General features: G+C 41.3%; 2 protein-coding genes across 7 annotated transcripts; one reads left to right on the forward strand and one right to left on the reverse strand.

Annotated features, from left to right (window-relative positions):
- Window positions 1–881: 881 nt before the first annotated feature.
- Window positions 882–7,342, reverse strand: mrps31 (mitochondrial ribosomal protein S31). Of its 6 annotated transcripts, none has more exons than XM_042092406.1 (8): window positions 7,170–7,342; window positions 6,114–6,546; window positions 5,506–6,083; window positions 4,759–4,911; window positions 4,202–4,348; window positions 3,862–3,935; window positions 2,226–2,363; window positions 882–1,747 (listed from the first exon to the last, which is right to left on the reverse strand). In XM_042092406.1, exons 1-8 carry the CDS (start codon window positions 7,259–7,261, stop codon window positions 1,512–1,514), a joined length of 1,851 nt encoding a protein of 616 aa, XP_041948340.1. In that variant the 5' UTR covers window positions 7,262–7,342; the 3' UTR covers window positions 882–1,511. The 6 variants fall into 6 exon arrangements, with proteins under 6 accessions (XP_041948340.1, XP_041948343.1, XP_041948341.1 ...); XM_042092409.1 differs by having other exon boundaries at window positions 5,506–6,155; window positions 6,372–6,546; window positions 7,170–7,341; XM_042092407.1 differs by having other exon boundaries at window positions 5,506–6,298; window positions 6,359–6,546; window positions 7,170–7,341.
- A 238-nt stretch (window positions 7,343–7,580) lies between these two features.
- On the forward strand, window positions 7,581–21,772 carry slc25a15b (solute carrier family 25 member 15b). The gene is made up of 8 exons (XM_042092416.1): window positions 7,581–7,873; window positions 8,736–8,817; window positions 9,535–9,650; window positions 10,084–10,226; window positions 16,449–16,586; window positions 18,761–18,936; window positions 19,317–19,475; window positions 19,864–21,772. Exons 2-8 carry the CDS (start codon window positions 8,763–8,765, stop codon window positions 19,983–19,985), a joined length of 909 nt encoding a protein of 302 aa, XP_041948350.1. The 5' UTR covers window positions 7,581–7,873; window positions 8,736–8,762; the 3' UTR covers window positions 19,986–21,772.
- The last annotated feature ends 4,552 nt before the right edge of the window (window positions 21,773–26,324 follow it).

The raw sequence follows: 26,324 nt of genomic DNA on the forward strand, positions 1-26,324 counted from the left end.
TCCTGTGGTCATCAATATTTGCAGAATTCAAACCAAACTGATTTATTTCTAGGTAATACCCACAAACCTACAGTGTTATAGTAACCTTTATTATTATATTGACTAACAAAAGCGGCAAATTATGTGGTTGTTGCCCCCCCCCCCCCCCAAACCATCAGCTAATTTTCTGTCGGAACTGAATGAACCTCACTTCTTTGCCCTGCTGTTATTGTGCTTGGTGACCTTAATCAATCATCAACTGCTCTAAGTCGAGGCCAAAAACACTCTTCAGGACTATTGATAAACTCCTGCGGCTGCCTGCCTCAAGAAAGCTGAACAGTGTCTTAAATTTCTTTGATAAAATTAAGTAAACCTACCATTGTTTTCAACCTTCTGCTCAGTCTCTATATTCTCCTCTGGGCCCTAAACTTACCCATTTCACACCTGTTGACTCCCTTGCTGTCTCTAATATCACTAAATCCCCTCCTTCTGTCAGCTTGACCCTGCCCCCACCCCCTTATTCAAGGCATGCACCATGGCCATCGGTGAACCAATAGCATTATTGGTTAACTCTTGTCTCAACTCTAGTGTTATTCCCACTTAAAACTGCTGCAGTTTCCCCCATTTAAAAGAATCCTGATTCAGATCCCACCTCTCTATCTAACTTCTGTCCCATCTCCAACCTCCCCTTTTTGGCTAAAGTACAGGAAAGAGTGGTTGTTTGACAACTTCACTCCTTTCTCACAGAAAATAAACTATGAGCCCTTTCAATTTGGTTTCTGCACACATCACAGCACAGACACTGTTCTGCTGCCAGTGGTAAATTACATGTCACCAAGGCCAGTGTGGTTTGTGTTTATATCAGAAATGAAACGGTCAATAAATCAATATCCAAAGTGGCGTCAGGGTGAAAAATAATTATATTTATTTGGATTCATTGTAACCGCCAAAAACTTTCCAAACAGAAGTCACACATATATAGTGGTGGGGGGGGGGGGGGGGGGGGGGGGGTTTAGACCTGTTCAATGTACAAAGTAGTTCAAGTATCAACATTGGCCTACATGAGAACAGAAATGTACATACACATGCTGAGCATATCTCAAGGTCAATGCATCTTATTATGGTTACAGACACATACAGCCGCTCACACCAGAACATGGGAAACTAATAGATTAGTTGATTTTCTGGGCTCTGAAATGAACATGACCGTGTGGTTGATACATGTGTGCATCTTATTCATGTGAGCAGGAGGGGTCATGTACCAATACATATTTACACTGCTGGAAATTGTCCAACGTAAAAGCTTTTTGTTACTTGTATTTTGTTTCCCATATTTAAAAGTTCTCCCATATGTTTTGGTGTGTGTCGCCATTCATCTGCCTTTTCTCCCAGTTTGGTTAGACTTTAACCTGTTTTTGTCTTCCCCTTATTGATACCTGGTACATGGCTGGATGCAACCACTTCAAACACTAAACGTCTAATCCTTGAATCTGTGTTGCATTAAGGTTCCCCAGGTTCTCCCTTAAGGTTCCTCAGCTGTTGTACACCTCTGCCTCCTCCAGAACCCCCTGCTTTTCCTGGAAGTAACCTCGGAACCAGGCTATGTGCTCTTGCTTCTGATTGGCTGTTAGGTAGGGGTTCTTGGCCAGTCCAGCGACCACCAGTTCCATGAAGTGACGTACCGGTCCCTGTGAGGGAAACCCTTCTGAGAGGTGCTTCTCCATGAAAACGTGCTCATGAAACGGTACAGACGACTCTTCTTCCAGACCTAGAGAGGGTGAATAACGACATTAACATTTATTCATTATTCATTTAGCAGACGCTTTTATCCAGATTGACTTACATATGTCAGTTATATTACAAGGGCCATTCCAGAGAGGGTTAAAGCGGAGCTAGTAATCAAGGATCTTTGGCCATTCTCTCTGAAGCAACTCGGGGTTAAGTGCCTTGCTCAAGGGCACAACGGTGGAAGCCGGGAGTTGAACCCACAACTTCTCTGGCTACTGCATGCTAGCCAAGCTCCTTAACCACTATGCTACCACCGACATGGAGCAGACAAGCCATACAATGCCGCAGACCATGTACCACAAGGCATGCTTTATACAATCAGCAACAAAACCTACCTCATACCTATTAAAAAGGACTTCTAATTTTGCCTATGAGCCAAGTTTACAATGTTGGACCCATTAAGTAGCCTTCACTACCTACCCCCACAGCCTGAGCCAATTAGAAGCCTGTAAACATACCAGCCTCATTGTTGATTGGATACTGCCAAAATGTTCCCTGCTTAGTCCAGAGCAGCATCTCTTCAAAGCCGTTCCGTGGAAGCTGATTGGTTGCCATGGCTATGCGATTGCCCAAATCAAGGTCCCATAGCGACAGGCCTGGACAGAAAGTAAGTTAGTTAGATCGACCAATGAAAAATCCTCAAAGAGAGAGACAGAGAAAAAAAAAAAAAATCACAGGACAGGACCATAGACTGTAAAAAATAGGACACAATGAAAAGTGGAAAATCACAACATAAACGCAAAACAGGAGACGGAGAAAAAATCAAATGGACAGATCAGAGCATAAGAAGTCTACAGTCATCAACAGTTCGCTACAAGTGGGTCTTTGATTTTCAGGAATACTGAGACCAAGGGCTGATTTGATGGTGTTTGCATGGTATGCTTGTTAGGCTGTGGAGCCAACAAGACATGTGTGGCGATACAGGTTTGATGTACATGTCTTATGTCCGTTGTATTTGTACAATGCCTCACAGTCTAAGAAAACATAGTCTGTAACAGTGTCATTGGACAGGATGGCCTGCCCAAATCTCCCTGATTGTTTTGGCCCACTTTCTGTACGAAAGTTTTTGATTAAGTCATTGACTTAAGCCATATTGTCAGTGGAAGTTGCAATATTGCGTTTTTTGTTCCCATGCGTTGAGTGCCAAAAACGCAATATTGCGTTGTTAGCTTTTTTTAAATTACGAAAATAGACACTCTAACTACCTTATGTGCGATTTTGGGAACTCTATGATGAATAGAACCGAAATAGATGATGATTGAAAACTCATGAAAACGCATTGGACATTTTATCATAACTCGGCTTTTGATGGTTGCCGCTTTGGGTCGAATCAGTGACGCATGCACGTCACGTCAAAACCAGGCCATTTATTTTCGTGGGTTTTATCACTAGGTGGCAGTCTCGCCAGGTCTTGCTAGGTCACTTCCCAGAAACTTTACAGGCAACACTTCATATTTCATGAAAGACGCTATATCTCCATTTCTAGAAAAAAGAAAACTAGCAATTGTTTAGCTGGGGATTTCTCAGGAACAGAGGCATGTAGAAATAAACGGTTTGTACCCACTGAGAGCTTAAAGTCTCACATTTCAAACGAGCCATAGTATGTGTTCATAGCTATAACATAGAATACGCTGTGGCTCTACAAAAGTCATCAACAATCTAGATTGCTGGCACTGGGCCAAAGTTTCCGAAAACAACGCGCCGTTCAAAGTGTTAAGCCAACCATATTGTCAATGGAAGTCTCCTCTGACTATTTCTGATTAAGTCAGCCATATTGTCGTTGGAAGTAGTAGAAGTGTAAACAAAAGTTTTGGATACCACTTGGGAACAAACAATTCCACAGCAGTGCTTTTAGAAGTTCACTAGTAAAATAATAATAACCTTGTTGCACTTAAGATATTTCATTGGTGTACAATTTCAACAGATTAGAACATTAAATATTTTCTGCAATTAATCACAATTAACTATACCATTTTTATGTGATTAACCATAATTACATTTTTCCATCGCTTCACAGCTCTAGTACATAATATAACATTTGCACAATAGCACAATTATGATGCTAAAATAAAGTCACAAATATGCTGCCTGTACCTGCATCAACAGCTGGTGAATCCTCAGGCTTTGTGGTGAAGACATTTAACCGCCTACCAGTGAAGCCACTCTTTCTAAGAGACAGAGATGTAATTAGAATCTACTGATAGTGTATACATGTCTGTGTGTGTGTGTGTATGTCTGTGTGTGTGTGTGTGTGTGTGTGTGTGTGTGTGTGTGTGTGTGTGTGTGTGTGTGTGGACAAAGTATGTATGGCATTGGCATGTGTATAAATGTGTGTGTAGTTTGTTGTTCTCAGTATTTGTGTGTGAGATTCTGTTTTCATAGGAGGGTCACCTGTTGTTAGTGTGTGTCTGGTGTGTGTGTGTGTGTTTCTGACCTGCGTCGAACTCCATCCAGTTCACTGGTGATGCCTCTATCATGTGTGTAGCCCCGTCCATCCTCATCAAAACGGATCTGATTGGATGGTCGAGCATCGAGGCGTCCATTGGCTCGTCTACCCACCTTCATATCAGCAATGATGTTGCTATGAATTAAAATGGACAATGAAAATGAAAAATGAGTTTGCTCTCTTGATAATAAAAGGTTAACAGTGCTAACCCTAACCCTAAAAAAAATGGATGTCGAGTTTAGCATGCTTAGTTACAGCTGCTTGTCAATTTCGACTAGGTTACTCATGCAGGGCTAATTTTATTGACTCTGACACTGAATGTGTTTTCCAAGACTCAAAAGTGCTTGTCCCATGGAGAAGTACGAACCTTTATTTTAACTAACTACGTAGAAAACATTATGAATTGCATCCACACATCAGCAGCCTTTTAACTGTGTTAAGATTGTAAGGGTTTCCTCACAAACAGCCCCCCCCCCCCCCCGTTGTCCAGTCAGATTGAATCCAATTCTGTGGGAAACACTGCACACACACACAGTCTCTTTCACCTGATACTCTCTCCTCCTTGCTGCTGGGCGTGTGTCTGGGCTTCATGGCGTCTTAGTTGCCGGAGCAACTCTGAGGTTGCCTGGCCACGATTAGGGAGTGTGGAAGCAGCTGCTGTTGCTGCGACAACCAGCTCAGGGGCTAAGCCTGTTTCTCTGTAGAGAGAATGCGCGCACACATGCGTGCACACACACACACACACACACACACACACACGAGAATCTGATGAGAATCTGGTTTTAGTGCAATGGATTCTGTGCACTAGTTTACTTAAAATCGGCAAACCAGTTTCCTGTTCGTTCGCTCTAAAGAGCACTGCTGTGTGCCACTCTGCTTGGCATCAAGTCGTTATAAAAGCAATTTTAGCTTCCACCTTTTCCGAACGAACAGGAAACTGGTTTGCCGACTTCCAAGTAAAATAGTGCACAGAGCCCATAGTGTATTAACACACACAACCAAGTACATAGATCATAGATTGTTCTTAGAAATTTGTGGGCAAAATAAAGCGATGTGTGTGTGTTCCTGTGTGGGTATGCAATGAGTTGAATTCTGTGGATGTGTGTTCGAGAGAGGAAGAGATTCTGCTTCTGTTTTCATATGTAGATTCCGTCCACATTTTCTGTGGTTCAGAAATCATAGAGCTCTGAGAGTGAGAGTGTGTGTGAGTGAGTGAGTGAGTGTGAGAGAGTTTGAGTGTGCGAATAAGTGAATGAATGTGTGTGTGTTGAGTGTGTGTGAGTGCTTCTTACTTCTCCACATTCTCCCCCACTGCTGCTGCTGCTGCTGCTGCTGCTGAGGCCTCCTGAAACATACCCTTGGTTGTGTCCCTGGCAACAGGTATTGTTGGCTTGGCCTTGCTCTTCATTGGCTGCTCTGACTGAAGAGGACGTGGGGTCCTGACTTTCCGCTTGGTCGTCACGTCAACCTTCATGGCACCCAGTAACTCCAGGAGACTTTTCTTCCCTCCTTTTGCCTCCCTCTCCTGCGCTGAGGCTGGGCTGCTCTCTGCCTGAGGAGTGGCGGCCATGTTGCGTGCCGCCTCCATGGCAACCTGAGACACAGCTGCCATCGCCGCTGCATCACGGAGCTGGGGTTCTCCTAACAGTTCCGCGGCTGCCTGGACCTGAGGTTGTCCTACCAGTTCCCCTATGGCTGCATCACGGAGCTGAGGTTCTCCTACCGGTTCCGCTGCTGCCTGGACCTGTGGTTCTCCTACCGCTGCTGCCTGGAGCTGGGGTTCTCCTACCGCTGCTGCCTGGACCTGTGGTTCTCCTACTGCTGCTGCCTGAAGCTCGGGTTCTCCTACTGGTTCTCCTACCGCTGCTGCCTGGACCTGTGGTTCTCCTACCGCTGCTGCCTGGAGCTGGGGTTCTCCTACTGGTTCTCCTACCACTGCTGCCTGGAGCTGGGGTTCTCCTACTGGTTCTCCTACTGCTGCTGCCTGGACCTGTGGTTCTCCTACCGCTGTTGCATGGAGCTGGGGTTCCCCTACCGATTCTCCTACCGCTGCTGCCTGGAGCTGTGGTTCTCCTACTGGTTCTCCTACCGCTGTTGCATGGAGCTGGGGTTCCTCTACTGCTGTTGCATGGAGCTGGGGTTCTCCTACCACTGCTGCATGGAGCTGGTCATCTCTCTTTACCTCTTTGGCCTCCTTCCTCACTGCATCTTTAGATTCCTTGACCTCTGATTGGCTCTGGCCATCGGCCGTCGCAGGAGATGTTCGCGAGCCTCCATCACCCTCAGAGGACTGGCTGGAGCTGAGGAATCGGCTATGGCCGATCAGCGATGACCTTCAGAAGGAGAGAGTCACACCATCACCATGTCAACCCATCATCATCATCACAACCACAACGCACACACACCAGAATCGTATCCAAACAACTCTGAGCATATCTATTACTGGTTTCACATATTTCAGCGTTGTCTTAGGAGACTGTTATACTGAGACAGTATGCATCATAATTTCTCCAACAATTCGCCAAGGGATTAAATCAAAGATATCCCTTGTTTCCAGCAAACTGTGTTTCCCCAGCAACAGGGGAGCTGGAGTTATTGCCTGACAACAATGTCTCCAGAGCTCCGCCAGCTGCTTGATGATCAGTGGATGGGGAATTAAGTAGAAAACTCAAAATTGGATAGCCAAACACTAGCTGACGCTATCACGTTACGTCAACAAATAATAATTAACGTTAGTTGGGTAGTGTAGTGTTAACAATGACTGCTCTTAAATTGAACAGTCACATTCAATAATCAAAATACAAAATCTATATTATTCTTCATTCAGGTCCTTGATGTGTAACGTTAACGTTGGGCAACCTATATCAGCTAATCTGTCAAACAACCTTGACCCGTCTTCGCCCTCCAAGCACAAACCGCAAATCTTACGCAAAAAGATCATCTTAAAATTACTTACTTCAATACGGATTTTTGTGAAAGTTGATTGATGTGACGGTCAGAAAGGAGCAATTTATAACATTGGTATGAAGTAATTAACTTTCGATGCATGATTGTTACCCCGTACTAGCAGCATTCACGGAAGACCGTCATGTGCGCAACGCAACAAAATGTCCGTCCTACCTTAGGAGACCGTTCAAATGTTCCTATATTGAATAAAACCTCTCTTTAAAGTAGAAAATAAGGAAATGAAGTGGACACGTACATTACGGTTTAATTTATCAGATTAACAATAAAAACTTTAAAGTGCCGCAATATTACATTTGTTTTAAAATGTGGTATCCGTTCCTTGACAGACACCTCCATATCCAGATGTGACTAACCTTGAGACTGGTCAAGATCAGTTACGTAGCATTATATCGATTACATTTAGGATGATGCTGAGGATAGTTTGGCTGGACACAGTGGCTACATCAAGTGCCAACCTCATCCCCTAGCGACTGAATGTCACATCTACCCGGCATCTCACTGCTAATAGCTAACGTTAAGTTACCATGTCCATGATGCAGGGAAATGTTATTCCATTCCCAGTGAAGCTGTCGATGGTATTTTGCTCTCTTACGGCATCCCAACTTTTTCTTAAATTGAGGTAACGATTCATCTTCTATTTGAACTTAAGGGGAGCAGAAGACCACGACAGTGAGTGACCCGAATTGAGAAAAGGTTTGTTTTTCGCTGTTATAGATTATCATCAGCTATTTTGTAAATGAATGGAACAGATCTAGCAGCTATGATGATGTAACTGAACGCAAATCTTACTGAGTTAGTTAGCATCCCAGGCTAATGCCTTTCCTCACGCTGTAACGTTAAAACATCTTAGTTTCTTGTGAAGTGTGTCAAATATGCGCAAATCTACAAAATCGCAAATGGGTTTTATGATAACGATAAACGTTTGGTGTGCAATCCAGAGAATTATAGTAGATCCTTGCTGGAACATTTCTCTGTGAAACACGCACGTGTTCAGTCAACGTTGTGTTTACAAGTGTTCTGCTCCGAAAGTGTTAGTGTCGTAAATGCGTGAGAGATTAATGTGCTATATGTTGTTTCTGTAAATTACTTTTTTTTGCTAATTAATGAATTTATTCAGTTAAGTTATTGCCACTAATAGTCAACACGTTTACTTTAACTCGACTGTTGTGAATCCTTTTAAATCCTTCACTGGCCTGTGCATGCTTAACTCAGTTACTCTGCCAGACTGTAGTCACTTTGAAATCTCAGTGCATTTCAGTTTAATTAAAGTGATCGCTGTGGATATCAGTTGAATGATAATGAAATCTCAGTGGATATCAGTTGAATGAAAGTGATGATCCATTCAAAGCTCGCACCATCCACCTGGCAAAAGTTCACATTTCCTCCGGGATTTATATGCTTGTTTTTTCGGAGGGAGATACGCATTTTATTGAAGCATTATCATAAAGTTAGGTGTTCTGTGAAAAGGTACTTTTGGTAAGGTGTATTGTGGTTTGTTTGTCTGATGCCCACTGTGACTCCCCCCCCCCCCCCCCCCCTTCTGTCCCCACTGCAGGCTTCTTAACCTCAACTCTTTGTTGCCATGGCACCCCATCCTGTGGTGCAGGCCATTATAGACCTGACTGCCGGAGCAGTGGGTAAGGTTCTGACCATAGACTGTATGAATGAGTTTCTGATCATAGACTGTATGAATGAGGTTCTGACCATAGACTGTATGAATGAGGTTCTGACCATACACTGTATAAATGAGGTTCTGACCATAGACTATGCAAGTAAAGTTCTGACTATAGACTGTATGAATGAGGTTCAGACAGTAGATGGTATAAATGAGGTTCTGACCATAGACTGTATACGTTAAGTTCTGACTTGCACTGCAAAGCTGAAAGATGAAACTGACATGGGTTTTGTAGTCCAAGGCAATACAGTTTAATGGGGTTAAAGGGGTTAATGACAATAATTTTGCTATTTGTTGGGGTTTGTACTTTGTCATGATCCCATATGGAGTGGGCCATGTTATTTTTATTTGTTTATTTGTCTATCTATCTTTTTATTTATCTATTATGTGACACTTCTATCCAAAGCAATTACAGATACAAATGGCAGGGGCCGGTCTTAGCAACTCAAGGTTCAGTGCCTGTTAAAAGGCACAATGGTGTTAGCTGGAAATCAGACTCCAAATTTTTGTGGGTTCTTTAATAAAAACCTCCCCATATCAGGAAGTAACTGCCAATATCATTGCTGTTTAGTTTTGAATATGTCTCAGCTGATCAGATTCACTAAATGAAAACAGATTTATCAAGAAGTACATCTTACATTAACATCATGCTCCTTCCATGTGTGTGTGTGTGTTTTAGGTGGTACGGCATGTGTGTTTAGCGGACAGCCCCTGGATACAGCCAAAGTGAAGATGCAAACTTTTCCAAAACTATACCGTGGATTTTTGCATTGTTTTATATCTACTTATCGACAGGTGAGTGAGTCTGTGTGAGTGTGTCTAAGATAAGAGATAAGGGTTAAGGGATAAGGGAGTGTTTTCAGTGTGCGTTTGAGAGTGTGACCTTTGTTTTGTGAACCACACAACAAAGTTCACACTCTTAAACTCACACTGAAAACACTCCGATATCGGAAGATGCCTGTTTGTCAGTGGTTGGGTGGTGGTAGTGAAAGGGGGTTTGTAGAGAGGTGGTGCCCCCTTGTGTTGGGTATGTGCTGCTCTCTTTAGCCTGCCTCCTCGCCATGATATCTGCAGCTGTCTGCTCCAGCCTTGGGTGGTCCGACTGGGGCAAACAATCCTCTACTGACCCAAATTAACCACAGAAACACTTTGTTGAAAAGTATAAGTATATATACTCTTAGGATCCCTTGAGGGAAAGTGTGTTTGTATGTCTCTCTGTCCTGCTCAGGTGGGCTTGCGTGGGCTGTACCAGGGAACCACTCCGGCGCTGGTCGCCAATATTGCTGAGAACTCCGTGCTGTTTATGAGCTACGGCTTCTGTCAAGAGGTAGTGCGCATGCTAGCCGGCACATCAAGTGGAGAGGCACTCAGGTGAGTTCAGCCAGCGTCTGCCTGAGTTAACTCTAATCTTCTCAGGTAAGCTCAACCGTACCTGATGCCATGTCCAGGTGAGTTCAGCCAGTGCGTACCTGAGCAGGTCTGATCTTCTCAGGTGAGTTCAGCCAGCGTCTACCTGAGCACCTCTAATCTTCAGTGTGATCCCTGCTGTAGGATTCTCTGGTTGTGTTTTAGTTCTAATGGTTGTATTGAAGATGGTCAATAAAGTTTGACGGCGGAATCAGGATCGGCGATTAGATGATGATTTATTGTACTGTAGATGGTACAATAATGAATAACAGAACACAGGCTAAGTCTCGAACAGTAAAACTGTGCAGAGTCTAACAGTTGTGGTTGTTATTAGAAGCGGCGGCTGAGCCTTCCGACAGAAGATGCTCCTTGGTCGCTTCCTCGATCCGTCTCAGAGTCAAAACCTAAGACAAAGCCTGTTATACTAAAACATACAAACGAAAATCATGCCAACGTGGCAGGTGCCAACCAGTGTACAAAACCCGGCTCTGGCCGGATGGATACCAGCCCGAATGGCCCATGTTATGTCTGATGTTCCTCGGATGTTCCCAAACATCAGCCTGTCTGACCTTCCTGCTGGTACACAGGCCTAAGGCACAGTTATGTTATGTACAACAGTATGGACCTCTCCCCGTTGTATACTACACACAGAAGTAACATATGAACACATCAGAATACAGTAAGAATACCCCAGAATTCTACACTGCCTAACTCTAAAAACTAAAACCTGCTTGAGTCAACATCAAACACCACCAGTGTTGGTCAAGTTACTTGGAAAAAGTAATTAGTTACTGATTACTTATCCAAGAAAGTAATCCAGTTACTTTACTGATTACTTATTTTCAAAAGTAATTAGTTACTTTACTAATTACTTTACTTAGTTACTTTTCAAAAACACACTAGCTATACACAACCTGAATACGCTTTTTTAAAACTTTATTTTTTATTAGTTTCAATCTTAACTTTTTGGTGTATACTCCTTCATTCGAATAGATGTAAATAAAATACAGCAATAAAATAATTAAAACCAAAGTCTCTTAACATTTACATCTTTTAACAGTTGCAGTGCAGAGAGGAGTAATGCATTTACCAAAACAGAAAATGCTGTTGCATGCCACATTTAGGCAGTTCTAATGTCAAAGAAGAGTATGTGTTTGAACTGTGTGTGTGCAGTGCCGCTGCTATTTTGGTGCCCAAAGCACAAATAAAATGATATTGTAATATATATTCTTTAAATGATAATAATGACGGTCATTTTAGTTGAAAATATTTCTTAAGAAATACTACTAATTTGATGCAGTTTAACTCATTTAGAAATGGTGCGCTGTCACTTTAAGAGCGTCTACACAACTCCCATAATGATCAGCTCCATTCAAATACAAGCCATTGGCTAGTCCACAAACTCCACATTTAGCACAATATTAGCAATAATGATGACCATATTAAGTTGGTATAAACAGCTAGCTAGACATTTTCTGTTTGCAATTAAAAGTGATAGCTATCTGAGTGGAATGTGTTTCAATCGGCATAGGCTACAGTGCTTCATGTAAATGCTTAGTTTAAGGGAAACGAATTGTTGAAGACTTCAACACTCACTAGCCCCATTACAAAACGGCAAAGACCATATTATATTTTTGTCCATTTTCCAAATCACAGTGAATGCAGCCAAAATATTATAATGCCCTGGCTCCTTTTATAACAGGCCAGTAGGCTACAGGGAACCGGCGACGTCCTCTTGAGTCTATTTTCACCTGTTGCTGCATGTCGGCATCTGGGGGTGTCTCAATGAGTTTCACATTCCTGTGCCGGCTTGCTAGGTGCTTGCTCAGATCTGAGGTGGAATTTTTCGCATTTTTCTTCCCACGCAGAATGTACAGCATTAATGTATTTTTCGTAATGTCTGAACTGCAATGAATTAAATGCTCCATGTTTGCGCTCTCTCCCGCATGTTTATTTATTTATTTATTTATTTTAATTTTATTATGAATAAACATTGGTACATCAACAAACATAGTACAAGTTAAAAATCACGATGGTACCATGAAAGATTCAACATTACATATAGTCTAGGTCCTGGGTAAGATTTGTATGCACTTCATTTAGCGAAGAATATCTCAACTGTTATAGACTAATATGACCCCATTGAACAACGTGGGATGTGTGCCAAAATCTCTACCCGGGACGAAAGTCCTGCAAATGACCACAACAGATGACACTATTATCACACTACAGATGAATGGGACTTTTTTCCCCTTTATAGATATCCCCTTATATTTCTACTAGATTAATCTTGAAATTAAGAGAAATACTTTTTGTATTACACTTTGCCTAAAAAATAAAATAAAATATGCAAATGAGGCAATATATCATTAAATCCTTGAAGGTACAGATTTTATGAGGTGATCACAATGTTTACAATGACCATGTGAAAATTAATTGTATACAAACAAGGGATGCATAAGTGAGGTCAAAAATGACCCCACTGGTTGTTTTTTTGCAATATCTTGGTCATTTGAATACAAGGATACAAGGAAGTTTATTGTCACATGCATATAGGGGGAGGGGGGGGAGGGGGAGGGGGGGGGGGGTCAAAAAGTGCAGTAGAAGAGGGGTTTAGTAGATTAAGTGGCAAGGGCTGCATAAGAAAGGTAGGGGAGGATTGGGATTGGGGGGGGGGGGGGGGGGCACCAACAAGGAGCACCCAAGAGCAACAGGGGCAAGGAAAAACTCCCTTACCAAGGAAGAAACCTTGGGCAGATCCACGGCTCAAGGGGCTAACCCAACTGCCAGGGGTCTTGGTGTGTGTGTTGGGGGGATGACAGGGGAGATGGGATAGTGTGCTGTGTATGTGGGGAGAGAGCAGTGTGCAATATGTGTGTTGGAGAAGCTTCCTCATGAGACAATGTGCTGTGTATTGGGGGGGGGGTCATGAGTGCTGAGGGGTGAATTAGTGCAAAGTCAGTATAGTGTGAATTCAGAGTTGGGAAATGTTTGAGAGTGCTGAGGAGTGAATGTGTGCAAAGTCAGTATAGTGTGAGTTCAGAGCTCGGATAGCCTGGGGATAAAAACTTCTCCTGAGTCTCTCAGTTCTGGCTTTGTGACTACATAGGCGTCTTCTTGATTTCAGCGGTAGGAATAATCCATTGTTAGGATGAGAAGAGTCCTTCAGAATCTTTTTGGTTCTTAGGAGTACTCTTCTGGAATAGATATCTTGTAGAGCAGGGAGTTGAGAAATTGTTATTGTTTAATCTTCCATGTATTCCTCAAATAGGTTGTCTTTGACATGAGGCCATTTGGATTTGTATCTAATTGGTATATTTTTTTAAGTAATTGCATTTTTTGTATCAGTACCACACTTTTCCATATGTGGGGTCAAAAATGACCCCAAGCATTTTCTATGGAATTTCAAAGGTTAACCCTAGGAACCTTTTATTTTTTTATCAACTGTGATTATCAAGTATACATTTACCAGTGTATTATCAACAACTTTTCATAACATATCAATGTAGGTGTTTAGGAAATTACAAAAATTACAAAAAACTGCATGTTGCCCTGATGCAACATTGAACCATAAGGGACTTGCATATGGCCATACCAAATATTCTAAGTAGGGAAGCACCTGTATATGTGAAGTCCATGAGTGTGCTTCATAAAGTTTTATAGAATGCCATCACTATGGTTGAGTATATGTGCCCTGACTATCATACCAACATCCATGGCTTTTTGATGTTGCGGTGAAGCTGCAGACTTGCTACCCTGTTGCCCCAAGTTTGGGGCCTGACTGATCCCTCTATTTGCTATAGGCCTACCCCCTGTGTTTCTCTTTTGAGACAAATTGCTTACTAAACTTTGAGAAAGTCATTTGCAGGTAACTTGCATGAGTGTGCATCAGTACGCATACATGAGTATGCATGGGTGTAAGTGTGCAAACTCATGGATATGTGTGTGTGGTTGTGTGTGTATGTATACTGTACCGGAGAATGTTTGGGGAGATTTATGGAGCTTTTAACAAGTACATAACAGTTTTGATGATTTCCTATGATAATTTGTATTATTATAACTTCATATCTGTAAAATATTGATTTTTCATTCCGCAATGGTACAATGTTGACTGGGGACAAAAAAGTTTATATCCAACCTTGCTATTATCATTGGAAAAATACAAAACAACAGGTTTATTCCCTGTTTTGCAAGGTAAAACTTTCACAACAGAGTCCAGGTATGGGGATGATGATGAGACCTCATTCAGTGATAGGATTTTTACAACTATAGCCTCCCTTGCATTTACAGTACAGAGCCAGAACAATTGCTATGTGGTATAATAGGCACACAAACACATCTGTGTCACCTGATGACAGTGTCAGTGATGTAGATCCATAAGTTGTTCTCTCACTTTCTCCAGATCTTTTGGAATTTTGTAAAATAAGGTTTCAAATATGAGTAATTGGTATGTACCAACTTATCTCTGTTCTTTATGAGGAATAACTTTATGACATGAAGACATTGTAACTTCACCAACTTGCCTCAGACAATCTGGTGATGACATTTTCCCCATTTTGCAGAAAACAAAACAAAACACTAGCAGCTAGCTAGCTACAATACACACCAAATTAAATATAAAACTGATACAAATTCATTATAATTGTTTAAATACACAAAACTATAACTCATGATAATGACACGTAAGAAGACATTTCCTTACTTTTCTTGATCTCACAAGTCATCTTGCTTTACAGCCAGTGCTCTGCTATGACCTTAGGTCATTATGGCTGCCAAGTAAACTTTTGTTGGAGAAAAAAAAGTTGTAGGTGATGACGGCAATATTTAGAACAGGTAGGAAATGTAAGCTTTTAAAGTTTAGGTTAATAAATAACTGGCAATTCATGTATGTCACTAGTTGTATGTAATAGGTTGACTGTTTTTTAGCCATTTTCTTTATAACAAATCAGAATGCTTACACTCTTCTAAGACCTTATAATTATGGTCACTGTGAACATTGTGATCACCTCAGAAAATCTGTAGCTTCAAGGGTTTATATGTACGCATATTTTATGAGATATTGCCTCATTTGCATATTTTGTTTTATTTTTTAGGCAAAGTGTAATACAAAAAGTATTTCTCTTAATATGAAGATTAATCTGGTAGAAATGTATGGGGAAAAAAGTCCCATTCACCTGAAGTGTGATAATAGTGTCATCTGTTGTGGTCATTTTCAGGACTTTCGTCCCGGGTAGAGATTTTGGCACACATCCCACGTTGTTCAGTGGGGTCATATTAGTCTATAACAGTTGAGATATTCTCCGCTAAATGAAGTGCATACAAATCTTACCCAGGACCTCTACTAATAGATAAAGACAAAAAACCATGTATGCAATTCAGACGCTAGGGAAGGTTATAATAAGAGATCACAAAGCTTATCCAAAACAAAATGAACAGGCTACTACTGTAACAGTTTGTATTGCTTTAGGGTTATGACAGAATTGAAGTTGATTAATGTACTGTTTAAGCTCATTCTTATAGGCCATAAAAGAGGGCTTGCTACCAATAAACTTTAGCTAAGAGAATAAATAGATTAATTCCCGCACTCCATGTCTTGCGCACGTGTGTCTGTTGTTTACATCTATGTCGCGTAGCTACGTCATTGTCACGAGTTAGTCTCACAAAGAAAAATCCATACAGTAAAATCCCAAATTCTTTTACTGTCTATGGCAAAATCATGGTTTAGTAACGCAGGCTGCTTGCAGGAAAGTAAAGTAATCTCATTACTGTTTTTGGAATTGTAATCCCTTACTTTACTCGTTATTTTAAAAAAATAATGGGATTACAGTAAAGCGTTACTTCTAACGCGTTACTGCCCATCACTGAACACCACACACTAATGACAAAAACTCAAATGACTTTATCACTAGGGATCACTTTCAGAGCAATTTTGTGAATGTTAGTCATATTTACAGCCAATCAGACACCATTGAATTTCAGGCATCACCTTTCCTTATCGTAAGTAAACAAGGATGCTCATGTTCTTATTGTTACAGTTGTCTTTTATAACATTAGAAGTATGGCCTTTACACTGATTATTGAATGTTAATTACTTCAAGTAACATCTGTGATCCACCTGCTCCTTCCTCTCATCGCGTCTCTGCCCTTTTTTCTACCTCTCCTATTTCTCCCTCTCTCTCTCTGCAGTGATGTCCAGAAGGCCTGTGCAGGCTCGGTAGCATCTGTCTTCTCCTCACTGGTTCTCTGTCCTACGGAGTTGGTCAAGTGTCGTCTGCAGGCGATGCATGAAATGGCCGCCACTGGCAAAATCAAAGCCACTCAGAAGTGAGTGGACTCTTTCCTTATCACACTTTAGGTCTTTTTCTCTCTTTATGTCATTTTTCTTTCCTTCTCTCTTTAGATTCTTTTCTTTTGCTCTATCTCTGCCCCCCACCTTCGACCCCGGTGTGGGTCCTTGCTCCTGAAATTCTATGAGCATCATCAGAACACAGCAGAACAAATTGGAGCTCCGAGAATAAATCAGTACGTCCCAAAATTTGTGGCGCAGCATGAAAGTACTTGTGGTGAATAATTACTTAATATTAATCTTCAATAGCAAACTTCAGGAAAAACTCAGGAATCAAGTTTATTCTGTTACAAGCAGAGAGGGTACAAAAAATGGTCTATGGTCTATGTAGGCATAGCCCAGGCCTGGAAGGCCTAGGTTGGCCTGTAGCCAAGTTCTCCTCTCTTCCGTGCTACATCTTAGTCTAAGTCCAAGTCTAAATCTAAATCTGACAAACATTGCAGTTTAGTTACTTTTAAATGCTTTAAACAAAGACGAAAATGGCGCCAAAACAAGCCCACATGGTTGGCTCTCCACTTGGCATCAGACACACCTACTCACACCCACTTCACACCTATCTGAATAGCATGAGGAGAGATATCTTATATATCAGAAATATCACTTATAGAATGTTCCAAACATTCTCACAATCAAATCATTACAATCCTTGTACTGAGACTATCACAATGATACCAGACATGAATACATTTACATTTCATGACACATGGATACATTATATCAAGGTAACATCCTTTGTCCTGTGTACCTGTAGCCCTTGAACCACTACATTAGCATTCCACTGGGGGAGGGAGGGTGTCTTTGTTTTAAACCAAGAAGGGCCACATGGCAATTAAATTATTAATAATTTTAACCGTAAAATTATTGCTATCAAGCAGAGTGGTGTGATGTGAGGGCTCCGCAGAGGTGCCATATTGAATTTTTATTGCCCTGCATAATAACAATCAGCTGACATCGTAGGCTATTTAAATCATACTTAATGGCATGACTTCTAAACCTGAAGGACTAAATCTAAAGCTGCTTTCAGACCTACGTGTAAGACCGGAGGTTCTGCAGATGTCAAACGGTTATCTGAACATCACCACCGGTCATTTGGAAGTTCGAACTGTTCTACTGCTCCCCTCCTAGTATTTCCGACGGACATTATGTAAATGAGTTCATGTCTGAACAAAGCGGACAACATGCGGAGATTCTGTTCATGTGCGTATTCAACCATGTTTAACCTGTTCAACCACACGGAGATTCTGTTCATGTGCGTGTGTGTCGTTCACACATCAGCATAAGGTCCGCAGGTTAGCATCATGTCTGAATCACCCGAAGGGTCGGAACTCCGTTTGACAAAGCTCTGCATGTACTGCGGAGGTTGTGTCTGAAAGCACCTTAAATCTGCATACTGATTTCCACTTTCTCCATCTTGATAGTTTTTATTGGCCAAAGATTTGCATTTGCGTGCAACTTGCATGCAGCCAATCATATGTCATAGACAGCACTACTACATAGCTGCATTCAGAAGTTGCAAAAAGTTGTCTGCTAATAACTGCCACTAACAACTACCAGGGTTAGTTGTAGACAGGGGTGAAAGTAGTTTTAAAAGTAAAAAAAAAAATGTTTGACACACTGAAATAGGCAACATTCATTCATTTATTATTATTTATAGAGCATTCATCAGGACCTGTTATCTGATTTGCTCTCTCTTCTGCATTCCCTGCCTTCTTTGGAGGGCCCTCTCCCAATAAACACATAACATTCAGAGAACATTCCCTCAAGGTTCTCTGAAGTTTGCACATTTGGAGAACTGTCTGGGAACATTGTAGCTGCTCTCATCTCTCTCTGGTACTATGTACCACCACTAAATTTTTTAGTGGTAAGCAGTATCGTACCGGCCTTCTTTCACCCCTGGTCTTAGATAAGACTGGCTGCCCTGCTGCCCTCAATAACAGCTGTAGATTTTCTTCTCTTTCCGTTCTGTGTTGAAACTCTGCTTTTCATTTGAAACCAACAGAATGTCACAACATGGAGACCAAATTTGTTGGCACTGATTTGTTCTGAAGATGTGTGTCCGTGTGTGCGTGCGTGCATGTGTGAGTGAGTGTTCTGCTTAAGTTTTCATTTTCGGTAGTCTTGGATATATCTCTTGGGCTCTCCACACCCCCAGGTCTGTTTGGTCTGTGGTACGGTCCATCTGGACCCTGGAGGGGCCACAGGGGTTCTTCCAGGGCCTGACCACCACCATCGCCCGAGAGGTCCCCGGATACTTCTGCTTCTTTGGGGCATATGAACTAAGCCGCACTGCCTTTGCCGACTACTTCAAATGCTCTAAAGATGACATTGGTGAGCATCACACACATTAACATTTACTCTGCAGAAGTGCCAACCTTGGCTGGAGGTGATAAGATTAGATAGGATAATTGTTATTAATTCCACAAGAGGAAATTACAATGTTGTAGTAGCAAAAACACATATACGAATCAGACACCTTGCTCAAGGGCACTTCAGCCGTTCCTACTGGTCGGGGTTCAAACCGGCAACCCTCCGGGGCGCTAACCAGTAGGCCACGGCTGCCCCTTAAAGTAGTCATCACCAAAAATAGAAATACTAAAGGTAGAATAAATATGTAAACTGTTGATGGTGTGTTATCCACTTTGTTTGGCAGGAGTGTGTTCTGTTGGGTTTTACTGGTGGTGTGTTAACTCCTAATGACTGTTTGGCAGGTGTGGCTCCGATCGTGTTCAGTGGGGGGCTTGGGGGTGCGTGTCTGTGGCTGGTGGTCTACCCCATGGACTGCATCAAGTCAAGAATTCAGGTGATGTCCATGCTGGGACAGCAAGCCGGCTTCCTGAAGACCTTCATGACAGTATTCCGAGCAGAGGGTAATGTCCTTTATCTACCTATTCATCTCAATGACTGTATAATATACATATAAAGTATACCCTTAAAGATGCTATGTGTAATTCTGTAGGATGGTCTTGAATGCAGCCACAAAACACTCTTGACTTGCATTGTATTTACATTCATCACTTTTCAATAGGTAGGTAGCACCGTTACAGTGAGCTGTAAGGGTACCAACCAATATGTCCATGTTTGTACTTACAATATGACAATTTGGTGTTGTCTGTGAATTAAAAAGATGATGTACCAAACGACCAGATTGCATTACATGGTATGCGGAATAAGATGTGCGTGTGTGTGTGTGTGTATGTGTCTCTGTGTGCGTGTCACATGTTTTGCTCTAACCCCCACCTCACCTTGCTCCCCCAGGAGTGAGGGCTCTGTACTCAGGTCTGACCCCCACCATGTTGAGGACCTTCCCTGCAAACGGCGCCCTCTTCCTGGGCTACGAGGCCAGCCGGAAGCTCATGATGGAGAGATTTGACCACTGACAGAAAAGCTGTGTGTGCATACTGAAAGAAGGTGTGTGTGTGTGTGTCCAAACAGAGACGATGCGTGTTTGTGTGTGGGCCCTGACAGAAAAGCGGTACATGTGTATGTGTGCTGAGAGAGAAGGTGCTTTGAGAGTGTATGCTTGCGTGTGCGAGAGAAGGTGTTTGTGTCTACTAAGAGAAATGTCTGTATCGGCTCCCACACACAGCTGCGTGCGGTGCAGTGCTGGAGACGCGTCCAGTCCACTTTACATGGGCTTACGTCATCCGTTGCTGAACTGAATTGTGGGTACGTTGCGTCGCCTTGCTCCCGTCGCTCGCGACGAAAAGTTCAACTTTTGCTGCACCGACGGAATTGCGATTATACTTGCATACGGTGATTTGCATAGCTACCGTCGGGAACACCCACTGGCATGTGTTGACGGAACGAACGCAACTGTGTGTGGGTGCCGTAAGTGCATCCATGTGTGGTCATTTCTGATTCTGAATGTTAAATGTACAGTTTTAGAGGAGTATTTCAGTGTGTGTGTGTTTAATGGAAAGTGATCGGAAAGTGATTTAGGGTTTCATTTAATCTAGGGGTAGGTTTAAGGTTTTATTTGACCTAGTAGCCTTAACTGTAATCACAGCCACAGACTGGAGTGTGTGTTGAAGTGAGGTTATTTATTAATTTAGTTAACAGTTGTTTGATATGAAATGTGTGTGTGTCTACAGAGCCTCATGATTTGTCTCCAAATAACGCACAACTAACCAATATACTACAGGCTGTAGTTAGAGATAATTAGGAGAAATTAAATGGAAATTGGATTCTATGAAAAGACTGAAGAAGCCTGCTCAAAATGCAGTATATTACCTTATCAGCATTCATACCTGTGGTAGCTTAACTCCGCTGCAACCGATGTCTGGTACAATAGCCACTGCCATCCTGGGGTTATTTAAGAATGTTATGCTTGGTCCTACCTGGCTTGAAGTACATAGCTTGCTTTTATAGTTTCTCTTCATTGTCATGACATATTTCCTGATATTATTATTATTATTATTTTCTATTTACCAAAACGCTAAACTAAAACCATTATAACTAAAAGCTGTGCTGAGTGATTATTGGTTATAGGTTTATGGTTTATCCCCTCAATAACCTCTTTTGGGGCTTTTTAAAGAGAGAGAGAGAGAAAGATGGTGAGTGGGTCGCAACGGCTATTCTGATCAAAGATTCTAGAGCACTTGAGAGCACCTGATTGGAATAGAACGTACCCCATGTATAAAGATGGCACCGATTTTTCATTCGGAATAGTTTAATCGGAATGACAAATAAACTGTCCTTGTAAACCCACCTACTGTCGTCTCTTACACAGGGTATCTGCACATTTCCCAAGTGCAAATTTAAAGACTTTTAAGACCTTTTCAAGACATCTAAATGGAAAAATTAATACTATACCACGGCAAAAAAGATTCAACTTAAAACTTGTTTTTCCTACTATAGTAGAAACTTTTCTACTTTTTTTTTTTATTTTAACACCCACCCCATTTGGGATGTCTACAGAAATTACCAAATATATTTTGGTGAAAGAAAATAATTGTGTGTGAATTACCTTCACAGCTATTCAATGCCCAATTTTAGGGTCTGGACTGCTTGCTTTTGAAGCTGGCTGTACATATCTGGTTGTGCTACTGGCTGAGGCTGACTGTTCTTCACCTGTGTCTGTAGTAGCCTAGGCTACTTGCCAAACATGTGTACTGGTCTGGATTCCCTTATTTTTTCAAAGGTAGACTAAGCTATTTAAAGGAACCGTATGTAAGAAAAATATTTCAATTAATCATAAAATGGCCCTGATATGTCACTAGACATTAAGAAATCATGTTCATTTCAAATACTTATATCACTGACAACAGTAGTCCGGCCAGGATATTGTCATTTAAAAAGTGAAGTTGCAGCCCTCAACTGATGTTGATGTTGTGTTTTGTCATGTCATGTTGTGTTGTGTTTTGGCCTGATGCGCCACCCTCCACATATCTACTAATCACGAAGTCAGTAGTGTTTCGCCATCAGGGTTGGCAACCTCGAGTCAGGGGGGAGGGGGAGGAGATACACCGCTCTTCAGTATTTTGAAAGTAATTGCAGTACCAGTTTTGGCCACAATCTTACATATGGTTCCTTTAAATATTCTAATAGGCCTACTAACTTAGGCATCTATTGTCCCATATGCAGCACAGCAAATCAAAGGTAATAAATACATTTGCAGTTGTATTTAAACCAACCAAAGCTTGACTGAAACATTGTAAACCATTGACTTGTTTTAAAAAAAATGTATGGGAAAAGTTAAACCCCCTCCTCGCATGTTCCTGCTGAAAAACTGCTGTTTTCATCTCAATCACGCACGTAATATGAACACACTTACAGATGCGTTTTTTTATGTAGCCAGTCGCCGACATTCAAAAAAAATATGCGGTTATATTTCACAACTATTGCCAAGTAGGCCTACTGGGAAAGGCTGGCAAGCAAGCTGCAGACCGATATTACAGGTAGGCTATTATAACTTAGACAGATATTTACTTAGGCGAAGCCAGCAAAACACGCTGGAGAGATGCAAACAGATACACTTAATGTGTATTTCCTCCTGATTGAGAAAACGTTTTTCTTTTTCTGTCGGTCCGTGGTTCCTTCATAAATTGCGCAGCAAATTATCAGATGAGAGACAGAAGCACCACGCATAATTTGACCTGCAATCTTCGCGTCCATAGTTTGTGAAACGATGCGGCGTCCGACCAAAGATTCTAGAAGCCCAGCGCAACTCTAAAAAGGAGGACAAATGAGCGTCCGGCTTCAGGCTGCGCTGGACAGGCTGAACTGTCCGGCCTAAATTCGAACGTATGGCCACCCTATCGCTAACTTACCCAGCTCTTTCTCCCGCTCACTCTACCGCTCGCGTAGGCTACCTAGGCCTACGTATCTCTCAGGCCTCGGCTATACCACGAAAACGTAAGGCATATTTTTACGTATTCTTACAATTTTCACACCTTTAACGATCCGTGAAAACGTCTTCACTCTGCAACCACTACACTTCCTTCAGTAGCCAGTCACTTATACATTTCCGTTTAAAAAAATACACGAAACCAGATGGAGACATTTCACTCGCTCTCTCACACTCGCTGGCGGTCCCATACACAAATGTAATACCTCCTTTACGAAAATTCAAGACATTCCAGACAATTTAAGACTTTTCTAGGCCTTAAAAACCGAAAGTTGTGTTTAAGACTTTTTAAGGACCCGCGGGAACCCTGTTACAGCAGCGCTAGCCAGCTGTCTATCTGAGGTTGATTAGTGTTACGTGTCTGGATTCATTATTGACAAATTATGTATAGGCCTACAGCGATTTCATGTGAAAAAGCAAGGTTCTTCCGGCAGATACCAGCAAAAGATCTGGACCACAATGTGAGTGGTCTGGGTTATCTTGTTGTACTGCAGTCTTTTCGAAGTACAGTGCAGTTATACTACACTACAGTGCAGTACAGTAGTATTTTCATGTTCAAAATACTGCATTTCTGCAGTAAAGTACAGCACGATGCCGTGCTATGCAATAGTGCAATGCATTTTTTTGGTGTTCAAAATACTACATTTCCTGCATACGAACTGCAAATATTTCCTCCAAAACTGCAGTTTTGATACAGTTTTCATACTTGAAGTAATTTACATTCTTTTTTGTTTTTGTAAGGTTTTGACCACTTATTAGTGTCATTAGCCTCAGACCTAGACTATACAAAAAGCGCAATATAATATAAATAAAGACTTACTACTTAATGCTTACCTATTTCATATATGTTGTACTTTTCGTTCTTTCATGGGCTATATCTTTCACAGTTTCAGTTTTACACTGAGCACTTTACAAACATTATACTATAAAATGAAAAACATATTAAAACATCAGGACAGTGAGCGTCAAAAACAGTGTGCCAGAGCGGGGCCACGGAGAGAGAGGGAGTTGTAAGCTGCAGACAGGTGTTTTATTTCGCTGTCGTTTGTTTGCTAAATAATGCTCAAGTGCTTTTTTGCTCAAGAGAAGCAGATATTCCCCATGTCCTTCTTCTTGCGTGATTGTTATGTAGATGTTATTGTGCCTATATGACATGTTACTAACGATATGAACTGCCTGCAGTAGTAAAAGTAGAATTTTTTTTCAGTAACCCTGTTAAAGGCTGCGCTGCTGCAAACTTATAGGCTATGTATGCATGTGACTTGGGAAAGTCATGGTGTATATCGGATAATATAGGGTCACGGTGTAATTCGAACCCTGCTCTAGGTAATTGTGTGTTAATTGGGTTAGGACTGTGATGGGTTAATGATATTGAATGAGTACATGGTTCAGCAAGTGACACAGAGGAGGAGGACCAACGTAAGTATTAACAAGTTACAAATGTTTGAAATGAGTTCTAGTACCGTTCAGAGCATTATCGATAGAGAGTTGCGATAATGGGTGTTCAAAATTCGTTAAGGTCACGTGGTTCATGTAAACTTCAAAAAGTTCCCCGGAAGTGATTGACAATGGATTAGTATGCATTGAATAGGCTACTGTTCAATGATACAGAGCCACGATTTTTGGGTAATTGACAGTCAATAAATGCATAGATCTATCTATAAGGCTCTGAATGGTACTAGAACTCATTTCAAACATATGTAAATACTTACGTTGTTCCATTTATCTGTGTGACAGTCCATATTCAATCACATCCATATGCAAATTCAATTCAGATTCTAATGCTAATGCATTATGTAATAACAGAAGTGTGCAGATATTTGACTAATAACTTTAATTTGACTAGCCTAGATTTGCAGTCAGGTTAGTCTAACAACTCTCCGTTGGCTTGCGAGCTGGAAAAATCAAACTTCGATCAGGCTGATCACATCGTGTATAGAGTCGCAAGGCAGGCTTAACATAATGCTACTTGAAAACAAAGAAGATGGATGCTGCTGCTGGAAATGTGAAATCGGGCAAACCGAGGTGTACATTTAAGGCGAACAAGTTGTGTGTGTGTGTGTGTGTGTGTGTGTGTGTGTGTGGGTTTTTTTAACGTTTACATTTGAACATCTTTTGACGTATATGGACACTGGTTGTAAGTGAAGCATCCATGTTTATTTGCAGAGAACTGACTCCTCAGATAGTTTGTGTGTGAACTTAAAGCAAATGATAAACTGTTTTGAACATGTTTGCCTTTGACATTTTCAAAGAACCCCTAGTTCTGTATTGCACTCCGAGTTTCTGCCAGACTGTCTGATTTTGTTTGCTCTGCTAGAATTGACTGACCTACAGTACTTAAGTACACACTCCTTACAATCACTCATGTTCTTTGATGGTATATAGAGTAGTATGTGGATGTCAGATATTAAGTCTTTATACACTCCCCATATTAGTATATGTTCTCGTCTTGAATTGAAATGTGTGTGGGTGAGTGTGTGTGTGTGTGTGTGTGTGTGTGTGTGTGTGTGTGTGTGTCTGTGTGTGTGTGTGTGTGCGTGCATCAGATAATGTTATTAATGGACCTACAAACTTACCAGTCTTACCTCATGTATTTTCATAACACGTTTCCATGGCGCCTTCTATCATGTGTGTCTGAAATGTCTGATGCCAGCATATCTGCCAGTACCGCCCTGTTTTGAGTTCTGGACTGTCAGTCAGAGGAAACAGCTGACTTCGTATTTGCCCTGTTAACTCAATAACAACTGTCATTCTAATAAGAATATTGAATTTACTTTGTTTGCTTAATTTGTATAGCATAGACATTTTATAGTATTTTCGGAAAAAGAAATCATAAACTGTACTATAAACATTAACATTTTTAATTTAAACAGCTGTGCTTATTATGCTAAAAGCAAGGATGGCCCCATATGATTGTGATTCTTTAGATACACATACAGCACAACAGCTCTGAGTTTATGAGATGAGTGTGTCATACCTGTTTACTGGTTGATTAATTGAACAGTTACTGGAAATACATTCAAATGCTATCAAAGGCCGTTAATGTATAGAAATGCTGAAATTAAATACATTATTCATCTGTTTTGAGAAATTAAATACATTGAATACCTTATTGGTCTGTTTTTTTTTTTTTTTACTGTATGGCTCTCTACATAAGTGAATTACTTTGGTTTTTAAATCTGATCTGTACTTTATGTTTCTCCTTCACTGTTATCAGTGATTTGCAATGCTTTTCTAATTGAGCTTGTGTATTAATCAAGTATGGACCTGGATTTCAAGATTTCCTTGCAGAACCCTTATATCTAGAGTGGATTCTTCCTGTAATCTGTTTCTTTGATGTCGCCGCCTTGCGGTCACATGGTTCATGTAT

This window comes from Alosa sapidissima, chromosome 5, assembly GCF_018492685.1.
Source record: "Alosa sapidissima isolate fAloSap1 chromosome 5, fAloSap1.pri, whole genome shotgun sequence".
NCBI lineage: Eukaryota > Metazoa > Chordata > Actinopteri > Clupeiformes > Clupeidae > Alosa > Alosa sapidissima.